Source organism: Nannospalax galili, unplaced genomic scaffold, assembly GCF_000622305.1.
Source record: "Nannospalax galili isolate Female #2095 unplaced genomic scaffold, S.galili_v1.0 scaffold1076, whole genome shotgun sequence".
In the NCBI taxonomy this organism is placed as follows: domain Eukaryota; kingdom Metazoa; phylum Chordata; class Mammalia; order Rodentia; family Spalacidae; genus Nannospalax; species Nannospalax galili.
The window spans coordinates 389,134-409,473 of NW_008338348.1; the positions used below are offsets into that span (position 1 = coordinate 389,134).

Genomic DNA, 20,340 nt, shown 5'->3' on the forward strand with positions numbered 1-20,340 from the left:
CAAAAAAGAGATCTACACTGGAGATGCCAGGGGTCTGGACATCAGGCCAGAGCATCGTGTGGGATTTTTTAGGCACCCTGCTATCTGCAAACCTGACTCCATAGCCATATCTAGAGTGGTCTCTGGCTTTGCCAGTTTGAGTGCCGATTGCCAAGGTGCACTGTTGAGTGGTAGAGGGGAGACAAGTGCGCACCAGGACACAGCCCCTTCACCCCGCCTGTGTGACTCGTGAGTCGGATCTCTGAGGCAGAGAAGGGCAGGTTCTCTCCGTGTGTACACTGAGCAGAGCACAAGAAGGGGTGGGGGGGGGACGGCTCTGGGCCAGGGGCTGCAGAGCCCGCCCTCCTGGGGGTGGGCTGTCTGCTGGTGTGCTCTATAGGAAACAGCCCCTTTCCCGCCTGTCAGGAACATGTTTGCACGTAGAGCCCTGGATGCAGTTCCTTTTCATTTCTTCATGTTCTTAGCTGGGTGGGCAAAGTGAAATGTAATTGCTGGCAAGCCAGGGCTATTTTAACTGTTATTCTGTGAACAGATGTGACTCCTGTGATGTGGGGAGTGGGCAGGATGGCTGGTAGGGGGGCTGGTGTGGCACCTTGAAAATAGAATGTCTCAGTCCACAATCTTTGTAAGAAAAGTATGTTTCAATCTGAATCTTGACACTAAAATGACGGCTCTGGGCCAGGGGCTGCAGAGCCCGCCCTCCTGGGGGTGGGCTGTCTGCTGGTGTGCTCTATAGGAAACAGCCCCTTTCCCGCCTGTCAGGAACATGTTTGCACGTAGAGCCCTGGATGCAGTTCCTTTTCATTTCTTCATGTTCTTAGCTGGGTGGGCAAAGTGAAATGTAATTGCTGGCAAGCCAGGGCTATTTTAACTGTTATTCTGTGAACAGATGTGACTCCTGTGATGTGGGGAGTGGGCAGGATGGCTGGTAGGGGGGCTGGTGTGGCACCTTGAAAATAGAATGTCTCAGTCCACAATCTTTGTAAGAAAAGTATGTTTCAATCTGAATCTTGACACTAAAATATATTGGTTTACAGTTACCAATTAGATAAGCAAGTGTGTACGATGATTAAATAGAGAAAAACGATTCGGTTGTCTGTTCCCTGCTCTGTGTTGTTTCTGGTGGACGTGTCGGAAGTCTCACGTTTTCAGTAGATCAGAAGTAGATGGCAAATTGTGTGATGTCTGTTGCCAATAAGCAGGGTGACCAGGGTCCGCCCACTGCTGTTCCCCGAGATGTGTTTCCAAGACATAAACTCTATTATCAAGGGTTCTTGGAAAGAAAGTCTGTGAGCTCAGCACAATGGGTGGCGTTACGTGGGCATGTGCTGTGAGGGCACTGAGAAGCCGTGAGGGACGCACAGAGCAATAAACGTGTGCCAAAACCTGTCATGCATTTGATTCCGACCACGGAGCCATGTGTGCACAGCATGGCCAGCCCCGTTTGTGTTCTAGTAGACATGTACTTTACTGACTGTAAATTCATTCCCATGTAACTTCTCACGTTCAGTCTTCAAATAAAGAACTTGAGGGAACCTGAGCTGCACACTGGACTGTCTGTACACACGCCTTTCACCAGGAATCCTGTGAACCGGCCCACGCCCACTGGACACCAGGATGCTGTGCATAGATTTGGGTCATGCACACTTCCAGCTCTTAATAGGCAATTCCCAGGCCTCTTCCCAGAGGGCAAGTGGGCAGTACAAGGGAGGTAGGCCCTTTCTTCTGAGAACTACGCCCTTCTTTGAACACAGGCTTCTGGGAGGCAGTGGCAGGAAACCAGGCTCACATGCCCATCGGCCTGCCATTCACATGCTGGGAGTCAGGGCTGTAGTGAGGCCTGGCGGAGGCTGCCAGAGTCTGCCCACTAGCCACATGGTGGCCAGGGCTTCTCAAAGGAGACTGATAAAGGGCATAACTGCGTTTATTAGCTTGACAAGGCAAATGTGAATTTTGTCTCCTGTAACAGTGCCATGTATCATTGACTCAGGCACACATTAGAAGCTACAACAGGAACCAGCGACTTGAGAAACATCAGGCATGTTCTTCCCTGAAGCTTCTGGGGTGGGAAAGGCAACTTGAGGCCCGAGCATTGCAGGGTGGGTGGGGCAGGAGGTACGCTGTGCCTATGCTGTTCAGCTCCTGCCATGCTGGTGGCTCCTGGCTGAGGCACAGCTCCTGACCACCTCACCCCTGCATCCTCTGCCCCGGGGGAACACCAGGGCTACTTTCAAACTGTGGACTTTCATGTCCTTGTGGCTCCAAATGGTGGCCTGGGAGCCCTTTGAGCTCATTCTCTTCCAAGCCCCTTGCCTTCACACAGCTCCCTGACAAACCAGCCACAGCACTCTGGTACCAGAGACGTGCTGGCACCTGGTGTATCAGGCGCCGGGGCAGACTGCATGCTGTGGCACGGGGCGGGCTAGCTGTCATACCAGTCGAGGAAGAGCAAGGAGAAGGAGCACATGACCAGGAAGAAGAGGATCCACACCCGGAAACCGGCGTTGTTCTTGATGGCCTGGTGGGCAGGAGCACAGGGTTAGTATCACATGGGGCTGGGTTTCAGGACCCAAATGCCCCACTCTTCCCACCTACCCCTCCTGGGGTAACAGCCTAAATCCTGTGATCAGCATGGATAGATGACTTAATTAGGAAGGAGACACAGTGGGTGGAGACCCCACAGAGGACAGATGCCTTGCATGTATTCTTAAGGTTTGTTTATTTATTTATTTACTTATTTATTTTTTTGAGACAGGGTCTTACTATGTAAACCAGGCTGGCCTTGAACTCAAAGATACCCACCTGCTTCTGCCTCCTGAGTGCTGGGGTTAAAGGTATATGCCATCACCCCTGGTTTGCACTGCTCTTTTTAAATTGCCATTTATTCATTTATTTATATGTGGTGGTGGGTTGGGAATGCATGTCACAGAGTGTGTGGTCAACAGTCAACTTAGAGGATTTAGTTCTTTCCTTCTGGGTGGTTCTTGGGAATTGAACTTAAGTCTGCATGCTTGGTACCAAGTACCTTCTATGGAGGCATCTCGTAGGCCCTGCCTTGACTCCCATGCTGAGCAAAGAGCCTAACTCCAAGACATAACACTCCAGACACCATTCATATCTAAACCAGGGCTGGGGTTTCTCAGAAATGCCCTGTCAGTCAGTGACCAGGGTCCGCTGACAAGACTGGGGTTTGGAGACAGTCTGCTCACAGAGCCTGGCGTGTTCTCCTCAGATAGTTCCTGGGCTCTGGCCCTCAGTGGTGTACACCCTTGGCCTCTGTTGTCCTGGGCCTAGCTGGGTGCCTTATCATCCACGCTGCTCCCTGTACAGTGGGAAGCCCCTGCCTCTGGACAATGAGCTGGAGGAAGGCCTTATTCCTTTTCCCCAGGAATGCGCTGCTAGGCTGGCCTGGCCCTGAAGGGCTCTTGGAAGCCTCACTAGAGACTAACGCTGCTGCTGGGACTCCATGCTCTGCAAGGTCAGACCGGGGCCCTGGGTACCCACCTCCCGTATGTCTTCGTTGCCCTCCTTGATGTTTTCAGTTGCCCCCACAACTAACTGGTGAATGCTGTCGATCTCAGTTTCCTGCAGAAGGAAAGTGACAGGTAAATGCAGCTACCTCCACCTCTAGGGAGATGCCCTGCTGCAAACAGTTGCTGCCATGGACCAAGGTAGAGGCTTTACCCACACCCCCAGGAATCCTCGCCTGAGAGGTGGGTATCACCTGATTTTAGGAATTGGAAACGTATAGCTCAGAGATGTTTACTAACTTATCCAAGGTCACACAGCAACTGAGTGGCAGGACTGGGCTGAGACTTGGCTTGAACTCCAGACCTGTCCTCTGTCCCTACATATCATTCTTCCCTGTCACTCACCAAATGACAAGGTATGAGTTGCTGACTCTGGACCGGCCACTACACACCAAGAACTCTGCCTCCAGTCATTTATTCTTCATAGGTCTAGACGTTGGCTTCAGAATGTTACAGGCTTTGAAACACACTAACTTCCAACGCATGTTAGGCTAGAACATAGCTCTAAAGGGGGTTAACAGTAAAATAGGAGCAAGATGCTTGTCTGTTCCAGCAGCTGCTCAGCTCACACGCAGAACTCCAGGCTCAGGAGACTGGATGATAATGGCCAGGTGGTACTGGTCTCCCTGCTGAGGGGCAGCGAGGTGTGTCCTATGTGGAGACCTGCCTGAATACTGAGTGCACAGTAGCCTGCAGCCACCGATGTCCAGAAGTGACATTATATGGCTAAAGGGCACATGGGTGGTGGCACCTTGGTGGAGGATGTCAGAGCAGAATGCCCTGACAGCATTCCTGAGGGATTTGACATGAACAGCCTCCCTGTCCCCCCCAAGCACAGTGCCTCCATCCAGGGGCATCTCACCTCCCTCGGTGGGCCTCTGAGGTGGTCACACAAACTGACAATCCCAGTGCTGAGACAGCTGGCCTTCAGCAGCAGGCTGAGCACTGGAACTTGGCAGACTGGTTCTCACTCCCTGTAACCGGCCCCCCAGAGCCTTTCATGCAGTGCTGTCCAATGCCCTGCGAGCTGCTGAAGTGAGCCTCTGCTCCGCCTGGTCACAGTCACACTGAAGGGCCTGCTGTGCAGGCAGGTCAGATCCTACTTGGGCTCTGAGAGTGAGTGGGGGGCATTAGCCCCACCTCATAGACAGAGAATGGGACTGAGGGCCAATGGCCACACCATATGGGATGCAGCCTGGGTGTTTCATCCGAGCTGAGCACATCCGGAAGCAAATTGGTATGCTGGGAGGCACCCCTTTGACTGCTTCCCACCATGCAGTGGATGTGGCTGTGCCTGCAGTGTTTGTATGAGGTCTCCAGGCTTCTCAGGCTCTGCATACATGCTTGGGCAGATCCTTTAATGTTTTTGTGAAAGGGCAACACTTAGGGCCTTGCTAGCTTAGCCCATCTCACTCACTCTGACTCAACTCTGTTGTGAGGTTTGGGCAGTTTTGTGAATGAGCCTAGAGTCCAGAGAAGCGTTTTCCCAAACTTTCTATAGTATATGGTGCTGAGTCCTAAGATCACTTGGGAGCGATTCTATTCCCTTCAAGATGCTGCCCCAAGGCAGTATGGACTGGCATTGGAGAGGCCATGTCTAACCCCTGAATGCTGGAGTTAAAAGCCACGGAAAAGCTGCTACCCATCATGCAGTGTGCAGGGCTAGCTATTCTGTACTCCCATGAACCCAACCGCAATCCTGTGAGCACATCCCATCCTACAGATGGAAAAGCTATGGTACGGGGGTGGGGGGGCACTATATGACTCTCAGTCCTAGTCCTGGACTGAACTAGGACTCCCACCACTGGGTGCTCTAGCTCATGAGTGGCATTCTGTTCCAGGATGAGTCCCCATAAAGGGCTGCTGGGGAGCAACAGGCGGCTTTGCCTAGAAACTCGGTGTGACTGGCTAACAGCACATGGCATCGCCCGATCTGCAGGGATCAGATGCTTTGGAAGTGTGGTGGCTCTGAGTTCTCAGTCTAGTCTTCTAAGATAAAACTTAAAACCACTGGGCCCATACGTCTTTTTACCTGTTGCAAAACCTTTTCGGTGAAGATCTCTTGGAGTCTGGAAATTTCAACGACTTTCCCTTCGATTTGCCTTCAAAAAAGAATCGACAAGGTACGTATTAACTGTTAGCTCCTGGTAACCTAAGAGGCACACCTTTCTAAGGAGCCATCCTGGATGAGGCAGTAGAGAATGGGCAGCCATGACAGATGGGGAGAGGCGCTGGGTGGGGGAAATCTGTAGCTTAGTTCCAGCACTGGATGGAAATGCCCTTCTCAGGAGGCAGGTGTGCAGTGGCCTCTGCATTCCAGGGGCTTTCTGGGATCTGAGGAGAGCAGGGTTAGTCCCTGGTGACAAAATGGAAGGTTGTGGTGAGTCCTATGCATAGCCCAATTACCTAGCATATGTTGGGGGTTCAAAAGACAAGGTCAGGGACATCTGGGAAAGCCCATCTTTAAAAAAGGTACATTTCTCTCAAGCCAGCTCCTTGTGGGAAGAGAAAGCCCCGGGGTTCAATTTGCAAACACCTCACCTGGGTTTGGCAACTAAGTGTTTGCCCAACTTGAAACTGGCTAGCAGCTCTTCTGGTCCTGGGCAGGACGGGGTACCCTGGGGGACAGCTGGGACTGTGGGTCTGAAAATGGAAGCTGACCTAGGCTGATGTTAATGCTGCTCCAGCACAAGGCAAAAGTTGATGGTGGGAGGAGAAAGGTGGTGGGTGGGGAATGGGGAGTCCAACACCAGAGGGACAGGAAGAAAAGACACTTGGGGGAGCTGGTGTCAGGCTTAGGGGAGGAGTATTGGTAGGGACAGGAGGGCTAGGCTGGGCAGAAGGAGGCCTTGGAGGTCCATCTCTGGAATAATGCCCCTGTGGCTGCTCAAGGGGAGTACGCTTGCCCTGAGCAAGTCCCCAGGCCAGGGGGCAGGTGCAGCATCAGGACTCCATGGGGCGGGGGGCACGCCCAGAGTAGAACAGGGCTGGGCAAAGATCCAGCCCTTGCTTTTACAGTGCTGCTAATATTTCCATGGAAGTGTGGTTTCTGAGCGCTCACCCTGGAGGCTACAGACAGTAAGGGTGAGCCTGGCCACCTGAGGCAGACCTCAGTGCAGCCAGAGTCCTTCACAAGGTCTCCGCTGCACCCTACGGCCATTCCAGCTAAGCAGCCTGCTGTAGCAGCTGTTCTTGTCCACAGGTCCCGAGTGCCCACCCAGCCCAGCCCTGCCCTGTCACATGGTGGGTGCCTGAGTGCCAAAGCAAACGAAGGACACCCCCGGGGTCTGGGGAGGCCGTCCTCAGGCCATCAGCCTCACACACACCTCACTTCATCAAACAAGCTGTTCATTTCACCAATGAGTCGCTGATTTTCTTGTTCAAACTGCAAAGAAACACACAGATTTAGAATATCACATGGAGCTCAGCAAGGGGCAAAAGGGACCTTCCACCCAGCCTCCACGGATTACTGCTGAGTCACGCTGGCCAGCACAGGGTATTCCAGAATACTGTCTGAAAAATGCCCTGCTCCAGGAGGAAAACGCTAGCCACCCCAAGATCAGCTGTGCTGGCTGGGGCCTGCTTCCTCCGTGTCTGACTACCCATGACCAGCTGTGAGTGGGTGAGGCCGGGGCTCGGCCACTTCCTGTAACCTCTCTGCTAGGTGCCCACTGTGACTGCCTGTCTCTAGTGGACCGTCAGGTGGAGAAAGACTTGGCGTAGGGAGGATTTGGGAAGGCTGTAGGGTAGGTTCTGGGCCTGTGACAGGGACAGACTGGGGACTTGGAAGCCTCCTGTGACAGCACTGAGGCGGGGTAAGGAGGGTTGCCCTAATGTGCTCTGGTCTCCTTTCGTAATAAACCCCAACTCTTTTCATACTGATTTGTCCGAAAATTCTTTGCTGGGTGTTATCGAGATCCATGGATCTGAGCAGAGGGCTCTGAAAGGAACTTCTCAGGCTACACAGCCAGCAGCGTTGAGCTGTGTGACCCACTGCCCATGACACGCTCCTTGCTGACTCTGCCTGGACCTGCAGAGGAGGTCTAAGGCACAGTGCCCACCTCTACGTTGGCATCCTCTGCAAGCTCCACAGTGCACGGGTGCCACGGCACGGCTCCCACCTCCCTTGGCACGGTCTAGCTTTCTTTGCCCAGCTGGGGACTCCAGATGATCCCAGAAAAGCAGCACAGCCAGTATGTTAAGTATGTTACAGGCCTAGGCTTGAAGCAGGCGGAAACACCTTCTCTGGCATGCCCCTGCTCTTGGCTTCATGGTGGCATTTCTCAACTTGCTCTGGGCCCTGCTTCCCTCCTGGGGTGGAGCTGTGGTGCCTGTACACCACGGGGCCAGTTCTTAGCCCTGCTGCTCATCAGAACACAAAGGTCTCACTCTACCCTAGACCCAGGGTGTCAGAAAATGGGGAGGGGCAGGATGGCATCAGAAGGGTGGAAGGGTGGGTCACTCCCAATACCAATTGGTAGCCAAGGACACAGCCCTCTTACAGCAGAGACCTCAGAAGAGAAAACACTTTTCCCCTCTGAGTCTGAAAGCTGGCTACTAACTGCCTGCTCAGCAGGGACTCAGGAGGAAAACATGTAATTACGGCTTGTAGGTGTGATGACAAGCACACACCCTCTCAGGGCCTAGGGTTGTTTTCCAGGGAGGCATCTTTTTTGAGTTTTTCTAATGATAAAATACAGCCTTGCCTCATGGGAATTTGTGGGTGGACCTGGCTAGTCAGTGGCTTCTAGATAGCTTGTCAGTTTCTTTGTGGTGCATCTTAACCTTGACCCCAGGTGTGGAGCCACAGCTGGAGTCCCAGCTCCTTCACCTTGGGAGCAGTATGTTCTCGGCTGCTGAGCAATCTAGTCTCTCTGTCCTTCAGCTTTTGTCACCAAAATGGGGATGATAAGACTTAGGCAGTGAGGTCTTTACAACAGCTCACGCTGTCTACATGTGTACTGTGCCATTATTTTGCTCTCTGGGAAACAGAGTCCAAGCAGGCAAAGTGAGTGTTGGGATGCTGCGAAGGCCCCTTCACCTCTCAGACCTCAGATTATACTGGGTAGCTGTGGCTCTTGGCACTGGGAAATTCACACAGGCTCTTCCCATGTTGGCTCTTGCCTGTGTGGCTGTGTCACTTCCTCCACAGGTAGGGGCTCGCCAGGCACAGTGTTAAACAAAAGTCTTGGTCTCTGTGGTCAACACCACAGCAGGGTTACATGCCCAGAGGATACAACCTGATTACAGTCTAAGAATACCCCCCAACATGTCCTGTGTTTGGATATGAATCATCTGAAAAGGCTCATGTGCTGAATAAAGGCCTGGTCCTGAGCTAGCACATCTTGGGAGATAACTAGATTATTAGGGCTCTGACCTAATCAGTGGATTACTTCAGAGACTGATTCCAAATTTGATGATGGAAACTGCTGAAAGTGGGCCTAGCTGAAGAAGGTGACCAGGGCAATGTCCTTCGGGGCTCCATCTTAGATGAGCAGCTGCCCCAGCATGCCCTTCTGCCATAATGCCACCTACCACAGGCCCAGAACAAACCCAGAAGGCTGACCACAGACTGTATCCCTGCCTGCGGTGGCTTAGTTCGTCACAGTGATGAGCTGACTGACATGGGAAGTAACTGGATGGGCTAGGTAGGTGAGGCGGGCAGGCAGGGCCCTGCAAGCCTGACAGTGGGCAGTCTGCTCCGTGTCCCCTGCCCTAGCCCACTAGAGGGTCCTGTCCTGATCCTCCTGACTCTACCTCACAAGTGCTGGGGTCACAGGTGTGTCCACCATGCCTGCTCTATGAGCATCTCCTTAAGACTCTAGGGCTTGGGATCTTGGCGACCCTGAGCAGGGGACTTCCACCGAGCATACAGTAGTATCTTCAGTACTCGCTCCTGTCTGAGGTTGTATAAATCAGCACACATGGATGTGCTTGGAGCAGCCATGATGTACATACAGCACCCCCTGATTATTTTACTCTATGTAGAGTCAGCGGGACTTTCCCACTGGGCTCCATAAAAGGGTTCCCAATTGGGCTTAAAGGATACAAACCCGTTTGGGTAGCATCTTATTACAGAACTCCTCCAACCTAACCTTTTTGCTATAGTTTGAAAAAGAAAAGCACCACCGCCAAGGCCTCTGAGTACAAAATGCGGCAGAAGCATTCCTCTGGCTGAGCCCAGAGGAGCCACGTGACTACCAAGATGGCAGCTGAGGGGCTTGTGGAAAGCTGCATGCCAGCTCCTCCAGGTGTGCCTTCTTGGTATGGAACCCTTTCACAGGGTTGACTCTGCGACCCTCACCTTGATCCTAGCTGTGCCCTGTGAACGTGACTTTCCCCAGGGTCTGTACTTCAGCTCCTGATCACATATTCAGTGTCTGCCAACAATAACATGTTCTTAATGCATGAACTGAGCTTGGCACAGCCTGAAAACCCTGCCAAACTGGCAGCTTCAGGGGACACTGGCTACAAACACCTGCCACACAGACTGGAGACAGAAGTCACACTCCTGTTTTTCAAAGTTACTTCAATAAGCATATCAGTACATAAAGGTGACTTTATAAAGTCATTTTCATAAAATGAATGTGGGCTCATACAGGGTGGGATTTTCTTGATAACATCAGAAAACAATTGGTTCCACTCAGCCTGACCATAAAACTTCTGCTAACTCAAAGGTACCCATCCACCTGTATCAAGAGCTGTACCTGGGGATTTATTGTGCAAATTAGATAATAGCCCACAGCCACTGTGCGATACGCAACAACTATTCCTTTGGGTGAAATAAGGAGTTAAATTGCTGATAGGGCTTAATTCATGATTTTACCCTGAGGAAAAACTTCCCAAATAGTAATTATGAATTATGAGCACAATTTGCTAAGCTACTTTTTATTTAATCAATAGTACAGTGTTCCTTTCTCTATGTTTTCAGGATGGAGCCTTTGGAATAAGATTTGCGCTAGTCAGACTATAAGATATGACACTCAGCTATTACTCCCAATTAAGAAAGTCATTAGCTGAACAGGTAGCAGCCTGTTACAGAAGTACGTGGCCGCCTTCTATCCCACCCAATGGCAGTTACACAATAAAAACTAAGAAGTACTGTAGACTGATTGCTTTGGCCATTGACACTGAGAGGCTGAGATTCTAGATTATTGAGAATGGCTTGGTTGGGACAGAAGAAGGGAATGGAAGTATGGGCAGTAACAGCCACAAGGAGAGGGCATGCCCTGCATGTCCCATTTTCAGTTGCGTGGCATGTGTAGGTCATGTGAGCTGTGTGCAGGGCGTCTCTGGTGGTGCTGAGCAGCTGTTCCTCCCGAGGCCATTGCATCTGACTCGCCATGGTTCTGCAGGGCATCCATTCTGAGCAGCCTGAAGTTCAGTGAGGCTGATTTGCTCCCCAAGTTACTCAGAGAGTAAGTGATATGGGTAAATTCACAGCTGACCCTGCTGGGTTCGCAAGTCTTCGTTCTTCATCAGAATACCAGCAATTCAACTGATTCTAAGCACAGTCTTGGCAATTATAAAAGACCCATTTAATCTAGATGGCTACTGCGTGGCTGGTGAAAAGGCTTCTATTATTAGCAAAACCATTCAAGGTAATTTCTTTGTTAATTATGCTACTGTAAATTTAAAACAGGAAAAGAAAATCAGGAACTAGGATATTAGATAGGCGAGTACATATAAAAATACGTGTTTATGGCTTTTAGAGCTGGGGCATTCAGCGTGACCTACTCAGTGGAGCAGTCCCGGGAAAACCGCTGCAAAGGAGTGATCAGCAGAGACCAGCATTACCATTTGGATTTCTTCTGGAGACAGCTCATCTTCACCCTTGCCATCTCCCCAGGTTCCCAGTTCAGTCTGTGCTTCGGACAAAGGCTTTTCTGTTAAAAAACAAAACAAAACATATGAACAGACAGAAGGCCAGACATTCATTTCAGAATAGGCAGCTAAGGAAACAGGATTATGAAGACATGTGATGGAGCAGGGTTACACAGTGTGGTCCATATTCAACAGTTGGCTCATGTGCATCTAGTGCCAACAGGGCCCTCCTACAGCAGCTCCATGGCCAGCCCACACAGAGTGAAGTCTTTGTGCTGGGCTGGGTATGGAACTGCTTTGGGAGAAGATATGAGCCTTTTAATGTAGAAAGCCTTTTTGGTAACAAGTTAAGTATATGATGGCTCCTGATGAAGCCCATCAACACACAGGCTCCTGGAAAGGACTGCTGCCACCCAGTGTATGGGCTGGGCAGTGGGAGGCAGGACATAGGAAAACACACATATCACAAAGCATCCTCAGTGACATGTTCTCACCTGCCCCACCCCACCTCTGCGAGCTCTGTCTCCAACTTAGCTACATTACAGTTCTTATTTCAGTGTTTTCCTTCTCTCTCTTTTGAGTAAAACCAAAATCAGAAACATAAACCCCTTTCATACTGGAACCAGGACAGGAAAGTTCTGTTAAGAGAACTCTGGACTGGAGAGATGGCTCAGCGTTCTTGAAGAAGACCCAGGTTTGAAACCCAGAACCCTCATGACAGCTAAAAATCATCTATAACTCCAGTTCCAGGGGATCAGACACCATCTTCTTTCCACAGGCATTGCATGACACAGGTGCACTTATATACAGGCAGGCATGATACCTGTACACATAAAATAAAAATACATTTTAAAAAAATAGAGAATTTGACTCTACATAGTTGGTTCACACATGAGCTGTCTGAAGCCTCCCTGAGCTTCAGGAATCAGCCAAGTGCAGCATGCGCTGCAGTGATGCGGTCAGGTCCAGATGCTTGGCCTGCAGTCTAGGCTTTGTCTGGCCGCAGCTAGCCTCTGCAACCGTATTCCCCACACCCCCTTCCTTCAGGGTACTTTACGGACCCTAAGGTCTTCTTTAGTGAAGACATGCCACGCTAGTCTCCAGGCTTTCTGGCCTCTGAGTGTTTGCTCATGCTGTTCCTTCTGGCTAGAACTTTCTAGCCCTGTCTGAACCTTGTCCCTGCTATACCTCTCTTAGGGCACTACTTACTTTTTCTAGGGGCTAGAATATCCTCCCTGGCAACAGTGAGCTTTCCAGGGGCAATAATTCACTTGGGAAACACATCTGAGCACTCAGGAACCAAGATGTGCAAACCAACTACCCATGGGAACACAGATACAGCCTTGCCAGGAAGAATGTTCAAAGAAAAGGCCCTAACATCAGACATGGGTGCACATGTGTGGGAGCACAGAGGTGACCCTGCTGACCAAATGAGCAGTACCAAACAGCATGCATTTTAAGCGAGGGAGTGTGGCAAGCAAGAAACCAGCCCTGCCTAGAACCACACCACATGGTTCTGCACCAAAACACTTGTCTACATGACATCCTGGGTTTGGACAGGGAAATGAAAACTCTGAACAGCAAAGGCTAGCAGAAGGATGCCGTCCTTACAGACTATATTGTAGATCCCTCACCTGCAGAAAACTCAGCAAATGCCCTCACGCAGAAAGAAAATGCCTCCACCCCCATGGAACAAAGGGAAAACATGCAGCCTGTGAGGGGAGGAGCTGGCCGCACGGGGCCCCTGGAATGGACAGGGGCCTCCAGTCAGAACAGGCGGTGCCATGGAAGCTGAGTGCTGGCCTCTCCCTGGCGGTCTGCCTTGTGTTCCCTTTCCCATGCCTTCTCCTACATAGACACACCCAGGCCATAGCTCCTAACTGCCTGTTTCTCAGGAACCCCCAGGCCCATGCTCTTCCTGCTTACTCCAACGTCACCATGTCTCCACCTGTACATCCAGTAGGCACCTCAGATGGAACACAGGAGATGCGGAACAAAGACAAATGATCAATGCTATGGAAAAAGAGCAGGAGACAGGAGCACAGGAGGGCTCAGCCTCCTGTCAACCCCTCGTTCCTGTGGAGCTTGGCCTTGTCAAAGGCCGATTGCAGCTTAGCCCCTGTCCTCTGCACTCGTAAGGCCACTTCCTTGTGCAATATGTCTGCCAAACACCTCATGGCCACATGCTCCGCACTGAGCTCCTGACCTGACCTCCGCCCCAGCCCTCTACAGCTCTTTCCCTCAGGTGCCCCAAACACAGCAGCCCCACCGTCCCTCCTTGGCCTCACTTCCAGGATTCAAACTCTGGCTTTACTCTAAAGGTGACCCAGCAATCTACCACCTCTTGACCCCCTTGCCTCGTTTCTAATAACCCCAGGGGTCTTCCTACTGTCTGTTTTGCTGCCCTAACAATCTATTTTAACAGCACAACTGGAGGGACCCTGCTTCACTGTAACAGGTGTGACAGCCCCCTGTGCCCAGCTCTGTGCCCCCTGCTCTCTACCCCAGCTGTCCAGCCTCTCCTTGGGGCCACTCCTGTCCTCCATCCTGCTGCCTTTCTGCCTGGAATTCTACCACCCAGGAATCACAAGTTCCCTCTGTTGCTTCCTTTATAAAGGCCTTTACTGCAAAACCAAGCTCTCCCAGCCTGCTCCCATCTCACCCCAACTCTACTCGCAGACACAGTGGGAGGGGCTCTGTATAATGACCTAATCTGTTTCCCCATAAGCCTGAAGAAGAGCCATTTCCACTCACCACGAAGTCCCTAACACTCAGCTTGATACCTGGCACAACATTCAGAGTGGGCTTGGGGCCAGCTGCAGACTAGCTAAAGATCTTCCTGTAAGATGAATGAACAAATGAACATGGATGCTGCATCTGGTTTAGTAAGTTTATTACGATGCCCTGCCTTGTCTTCTGAAAGGCAGTGGCCCTGGCAAAATGGGGAAGGTTTGAGCAGGCACACACAGGAGGCATGCAAAGTCTCTGCCCAGGGGATCACAGAAGCAATCAGCCAGAAAGAGGCTGAGGCTTTGCTTGTTTGTTTGTTTGTTTTTTTTTTTTTTTTTTTTTGGTCTTTTTGAGACATGGTCTCCCTATGGCCCCAGTTGTCCTGGAACTCACTATGTAGACCAGGCTGGCCTTGAACTCACAGAGATCCGCCTGCCTCTGCCTCCCAAGTGTTGGGACTACAGGTGTGCGGCACCACGCCCAGCGAGGCTGAGGCTTTGCAAACAGAGTGACCCACGTGCAAGGCTATAACTGCTCCTTTCTCAGTGCTGGACTTTGAGTAGTCATACAACCTCTTCAAACCCTGGCTTCCTCACCTATGAGCACTGACAACACACACACCTCTAAAGACCAGTGTGTATCAGGCCTGTGACTCAGTCAGCATGTGTAGACAGTGAAGGCTCTGCAAATGCTGTTCTAACTGCAGAAAGGGCCTCTGACACCCTCCAGGCTGACAGGCCATGATGAATACTTATGAAATAGGGAACTGGTGAGATGGAGGGAAAGCTTATGTAAGGCAGGCTTCACAGTCAAACCTACCCATCTTGGTCAAGTAACCCAGTCTCTGAGTCTTTGGAGGGGGTCCTCTCAATAAAAGAAGCTTATGAGACATATAAAACAGAGATAATAGAGATATCTCAATAAAAGAGAGCCCTCCCTCCAGTGACTGAGGGTTGTACGGGGCTACAGACATGGTAAAGAAGACACTCAGGCCTTCCCTGGCTTCAACACATTGCCAGGCAGTGAGGGACACCGTATAAAAGTTGTCCACTGCACTTCTGAATACAGCACACTGAGCAGGCACCCTATCCAGGGCATGGAGACTTGGGTGCAGTGTAATGAGCTGGCATCTCCACTCAGGGCACGTGGACTGGGATGCAGCATACTGAGCAGGCATTCCTACCCAGGGGCCCTCTGACTGCAATGCCATCCACTGAGCAGGCATCCCTACCCAGGGGCCCTCTGACTGCAATGCCATCCACTGAGCAGGCATCCCTACCCAGGGGCCCTCTGACTGCAATGCCATCCACTGAGCAGGCATCCCTACCCAGGGGCCCTCTGACTGCAATGCCATCCACTGAGCAGGCATCCCTACCCAGGGGCACACAAACTGGGATGCGCTGGTCCACAGAGCTGGCATCCCTACCCAAGGGCATGTGAGCTGCACACAGAATGAAGTGGTTCATGACATTATGTATGTTCCTAAGCTTTCAGACTTGAGGCAGATTCTTTGGTATGTACTGTGTTGGGAATACCAGTAACTCTGTGATGGCAGGAAACACAGGAACACACACTTGTGTCTTATCCCATTGGTCTGCCTGGCTGTGGGAGGCCCTGAGAAGGCGTGTTCCACCCTAGGCAGTGGCTGGCCATAGCTGGCCAGTGCAGAGTTCTACTGTGGAGTTACAGCCCTCTCCAGCCGACAGTGCCTCCTTAGTCTATAGCCCCAGGCTCTACCCAGCTGCAGCACAGACCAGCAGCCCCTTCTCTTGAACCCCACCAGCTTCCAGCTGATCACGTGACTCCTCCCACCTGACAGGACCACTGCTACTTGCAGGCTTCCTTGGCAGCCACCCCTCCAAGCCCGCCAGGCTGCGACTGCCTTTTTTCATGCCGTGCATTCTTGCAGACAGGTCAGAGGAAGAAATGCAATTTCAAGGTTATACCTGGAAATTCAGCAGCAGCAGGCTTTTCCTCAGGGTCCTGAGAGGTGTTAGGTGAGACTTTCTCAGAGGCGGATTCTTTTGTCTTTGTCTTTGGCTCTGGCTCCAGCTTGGATCTAAAAACAAGTATTTAGCAGTCATTTAATTCACCTCCAGAAAAGGATCCCTTTCTATGCACTTTTGCTCTGTGTCCCTCTACTGTGGCCCAAGAATCACATGGATGCCCCACACCTTAGTGCAAGCTTACTGTCAGACAGGGTGCTGTGTGCTAGACACAGGCTGGGCACCCCCTTCTGTATTCCCAGACACCCCAGACTCATCATGCACCAGGAACTCCCTGGAGGGAGAAAGGGTACCACACTCAACACGGGGCCAACTTCCTTCAGCAAGCCCAGGAAGTTAACATGTACTAATGTAGGAGTTTTATACTACTGTGGAGGTACTGTGGAATGCATGCACGCACACACGCATGCATATGCAGTCTCCTAAAAAAAATGATGAAAGTACAGCCTTTAAGAGCTAGTCCAGGACAGGCCTCCCTCACCTTCCCCACAGGCTCTGCCCATAAGCACTCCTTTCCCACCAATAGGGTTAGTGCCATGCCTGCTATTTAGAGGGCTTCTTGGGACTTTTTTCTTTCAAAATTTTCTTTTAAAAAACATTTCTTGTGTGTGTGTGTGTGTGTGTAGGTCAGAGGACAACTCTTAGGATAGGCCCTCATGTTTCTGTTTCTTCACTGTCTACTCCAGCCTAGCTGGCCTGTGAGCTGCTGGGGACTCCTTTGTCTCTGTGTCCCATTGGCCACAGAAGTGCTGAGGGCACAGGTGTCTGAGCACCTGGCTTGTTTTAACATGGGTTTTGAGAACTGAACTTAGGTCATTAGGCTTATGTGGCAATCACTTTTACCTGCTGAGTCATCTCTCTGCCGGCCTTGTGTGTGTGTGTGTGTGTGTGTGTGTACTTTGTATGTGTGTGTAGGTGTGCTCATCCATGCATGCATGTGTGGAGGTCAGAGGCTAATGCTGGGAGCCCTCCTCTAGCACGCCCCCAGCTTTATTTTTGAGATGGGGTCTCTCACTGGATCTGGAGCTTACTGCTCTAGCTGACCGAGGCAAGCCTGGCAAGCTCTAGGATCCGCCTGTGTCTGCCTCCCCAGTGCACCACCAGTGCCTGGCTTTTAATGGGGGTGCTGAGGACCCATACTTATGTCCTTATGTTTGCACAGCAAGCACTTTACCCATTGAGCTATCTCCCCAGGCCCTTTATCTAGCAAGTAGCCGCCTGTTCCTGTTAATCAAGATACCATTAAAATAATGAATAGACAAACCACAGAATGGGGAAGCAGTTATCAACAGCACAGACCTCACAAAGGATTTGAATGAGGAATACATAAAGAACTCTTACACAAATTAACAAAAAGACAAGTAATTCAATAAAAGAGCAGGAAAAAGGCTTGAACAGATTTGCAGAGAAGAACACACAAGAATGATCAACAAACACACACAGGACAGTGGGGAAGTACGAAACAAAGCCCCAAGGAGATAATACCGTATACCTGCCAGAAAGCTTTCAAAGCCACCTACACAAAGTCCAGGCAACACGCAGCTGGGTGGTGTGTGAAACAGAGTCACCACCTTGGAAAGCTTTGGGCAATCGTTAAATCTAAAGAAGGTCTCCGCTGTAACAGAGCAACCCCACTTTTAGGTGTTTACCAAAGAGAAAGAGAAAGGTACATCCATGTAAGAGTGTAAAAGAATGTCCACACAGCCTTATTCAGACAGTGGAGGCACAGGAACTACCCAAATGCTGACCGGAGGGAAGGTGAGGGTGCAGTGTGCTCACGCACGCCTTGTACTCAGCAACACAGAACAAATCACTAATAAACACAGCAGCATGGAGAAATCTTTTTAAAAAAGTGGTAAGAAAAAAAAAAAACAGCCAAGTGAAAACGTAGCTAAGGGTTGGGGATATAGCTCATGGTACACTTATCAGTTAGCATGCCTAAGGTCTCAAAAGAGAAAGTCTTTTAAAAACAGATAGGATTTATTCAATATTTGCCATTAAGTATGTTAGTTATAGAATGAAATAATTATTGTTTACTATTTCAAGTTAGTTTTGGAATTTAGTAACTGAGTAGTCTGACACATGAGCCAATTTTCAAGTTAGCCTGAAATACAACATAAATAAAAAGCCTACCAGAATTCTCAACTTTTTTTCTGACTAGCAAATGACAAATGGCTTAACGTTTCTTAGCCTGATTCTCATTCGTAGAATGGGGCCACAGGAGTATCTTTCTTGTAGTCACTGGTTGATCTTAGGATACGCACATGGTAAAAGCTGCAGCCTTCATCACTCGTGTGGATGGGGAGAGGCAGTGAGCACTGACAAAGGACGTCCTGAGGCGGAAGGCACCCGCAACACACAGACTGCACTAGGAGCTTTCTTCGTTGCCGTGTCAGAATTGTTAGGGTTCCAAACGGCAGCAGCTTCCCCCCTCCCCAACAGGGACCTACAGACTTTGGAGCCCAAAAAAGGGAACTGAGCTGATAAGCACCTTGATCTTTGAAATCAAGGGAAACAAACTCTGCTGAGAAGCAGCCTGCCTTTCCTCTGATCTCCAAAGATAAGATAAGCAGATTCTACCTGTTAACCAGAGATTTTAGAAGCTGTTTATCACAACAAGCTTTTCTCTTATCTTAAGAGAGAAAAAGCAAACACTTCCAAACCCTAATCCCAGGTTGGCAGACTGAATGGAGCCAGGCTTTTCCTGCTTCCCCCCCCCCGATTTCTCCCCCAAACATTCCCCCCTTCCACACCCTAAAGCTCACATATATAAAGTAGACCCTAATCCTACCTGCTTTTCCTGCTTCCCCCTCCCTGATTTCTCCCCCAAACATTCCCCCCTTCCACACCCTAAAGCCCCCATATATAAAGTCCCAGCTCACAACCTGTGAGCTGACATTTTTCCCTGCCCCGAGGGAAACGTGTCCCGTGCGAAATAAAGCTATATCCTGCTGAGAATTCCATCTGTGCCTCGGTGCCTCCTCGCTGCCTCCTCCATCCGCACGCTCTCTACCTATCAGATGGTGCCGAAACCGGCTCTTACTTCAAGGGACCTCGCACGTAAAACTTTCGGACTCGCTTGTTATTACTGGCCTCTGCGAACACCACTGATTCAGCATTAAGGTACACTTCCACCCTCTATCTCTCTCCCCTCTCCCGTTCCTTTCAGCTCTCTCTCCCTCTCTCTCTCCCCTTTCCCCTTCACTACTCTCTGCTAGTTCATTTTATTTCTAAAACAGTCATGTGTCACTTAATTATGGGGACAAATGCATCATGATGTTGTTATTTGTGAACATCTTAACAAGCACTTACACAGGCCAGAATGGTTATACTCCTACGGATATACTCCTATGGAGACACCATCATCATATGTGTGGCATGCTGATGACCAAAACACGACTGTGTGTGACTTATAAAGCTTTTCTTTCCTTCGTTCCTTCTTCCTTTCCTCCCTCCCTCCCTCCCTCCCTCTCTCCCTCCCTCCTCTCCTTTCCCTCCCTCCCCCCCTCTCTCTTTTCTCTCTCTCTCCCTCTCTCTCTCTCTCCTCTCCCTCCGTTTACTGGCTACTCTGAGCTTCATCTAGGCCTCTCCATTCTTCTCCATTCCCGGTCCCTCTCGGCCTTTGGCCCAACTACCTTGTTTTCTTATACTTTGGCTCCTACTGGCTGGTCGCCCACCACATTGCAGAACCTCTCCTAACTCATTTTTACTCACTCGAAATCACACCGGTGTGTGGGAGGTTCCACCCTGCCTTTGACTACAGGACGCTGTGGTCACTGGCGGGGGGGGACACACACAACTCGTATTCCCCCCCCCCAGTGATTGCAGGACGCTGCCCTGGGGTTCAAGAATTTCACTGTACTTTTATAGCTCCTCAAACTTCCTCAAATCATTCATCAACATCTCACCCTAGTAGTTATGCATTTGTTCTCTCTCTCTCCTCTCTTCTCTCTCTCTCTCTCTCTCTCTCTCTCTCTCTCTCTCTCTCTCTCTCTCTCTTCCCTGTAAGCTTACTCCTTCCCGCGCTGACTCCTGACTCCGCCTCTGTCCCCTCAGGGCAAAAAGATCCTCTTTCTTCCCCCACCCACCAACTGAGGTCTTTAACTCTTCTTTTGCTTTCCACCTAATCCGTTGCTATGGGAACCAAACACTCAAAACCTCAGTGTCTCACGCCTTTGGCCTGCCTTCTTAAATCCTTAAAAAAGCTAGGATTATCTCACACTATCAGATCAAAATGCGTAAAATTCTTG

The 20,340-nt window shown here is 50.5% G+C and overlaps 1 protein-coding gene across 3 annotated transcripts in view; it reads right to left on the reverse strand.

Annotated features, from left to right (window-relative positions):
- Nucleotides 1-672: 672 nt before the first annotated feature.
- The window catches only part of Stx18 (syntaxin 18), a 132,686-nt gene continuing 113,018 nt past the window's right edge, over nucleotides 673-20,340 (reverse strand). For 2 of the 3 annotated variants that reach the window (XM_029563512.1, XM_008833116.2), the window contains 6 exons: nucleotides 16,031-16,143; nucleotides 11,328-11,416; nucleotides 6,857-6,915; nucleotides 5,563-5,632; nucleotides 3,505-3,585; nucleotides 673-2,518 (listed from right to left, as the gene is read on the reverse strand). In XM_029563512.1, coding sequence (XP_029419372.1) covers nucleotides 2,423-2,518; nucleotides 3,505-3,585; nucleotides 5,563-5,632; nucleotides 6,857-6,915; nucleotides 11,328-11,416; nucleotides 16,031-16,143 — 508 coding nt within the window. In that variant the 3' untranslated portion in view covers nucleotides 673-2,422. Of the gene's footprint in view, nucleotides 2,519-3,504; nucleotides 3,586-5,562; nucleotides 5,633-6,856; nucleotides 6,916-11,327; nucleotides 11,417-16,030; nucleotides 16,144-17,191; nucleotides 17,198-20,340 lie in introns of all 3 variants that reach the window. The other variant, XM_029563513.1, reaches the window with a different exon arrangement.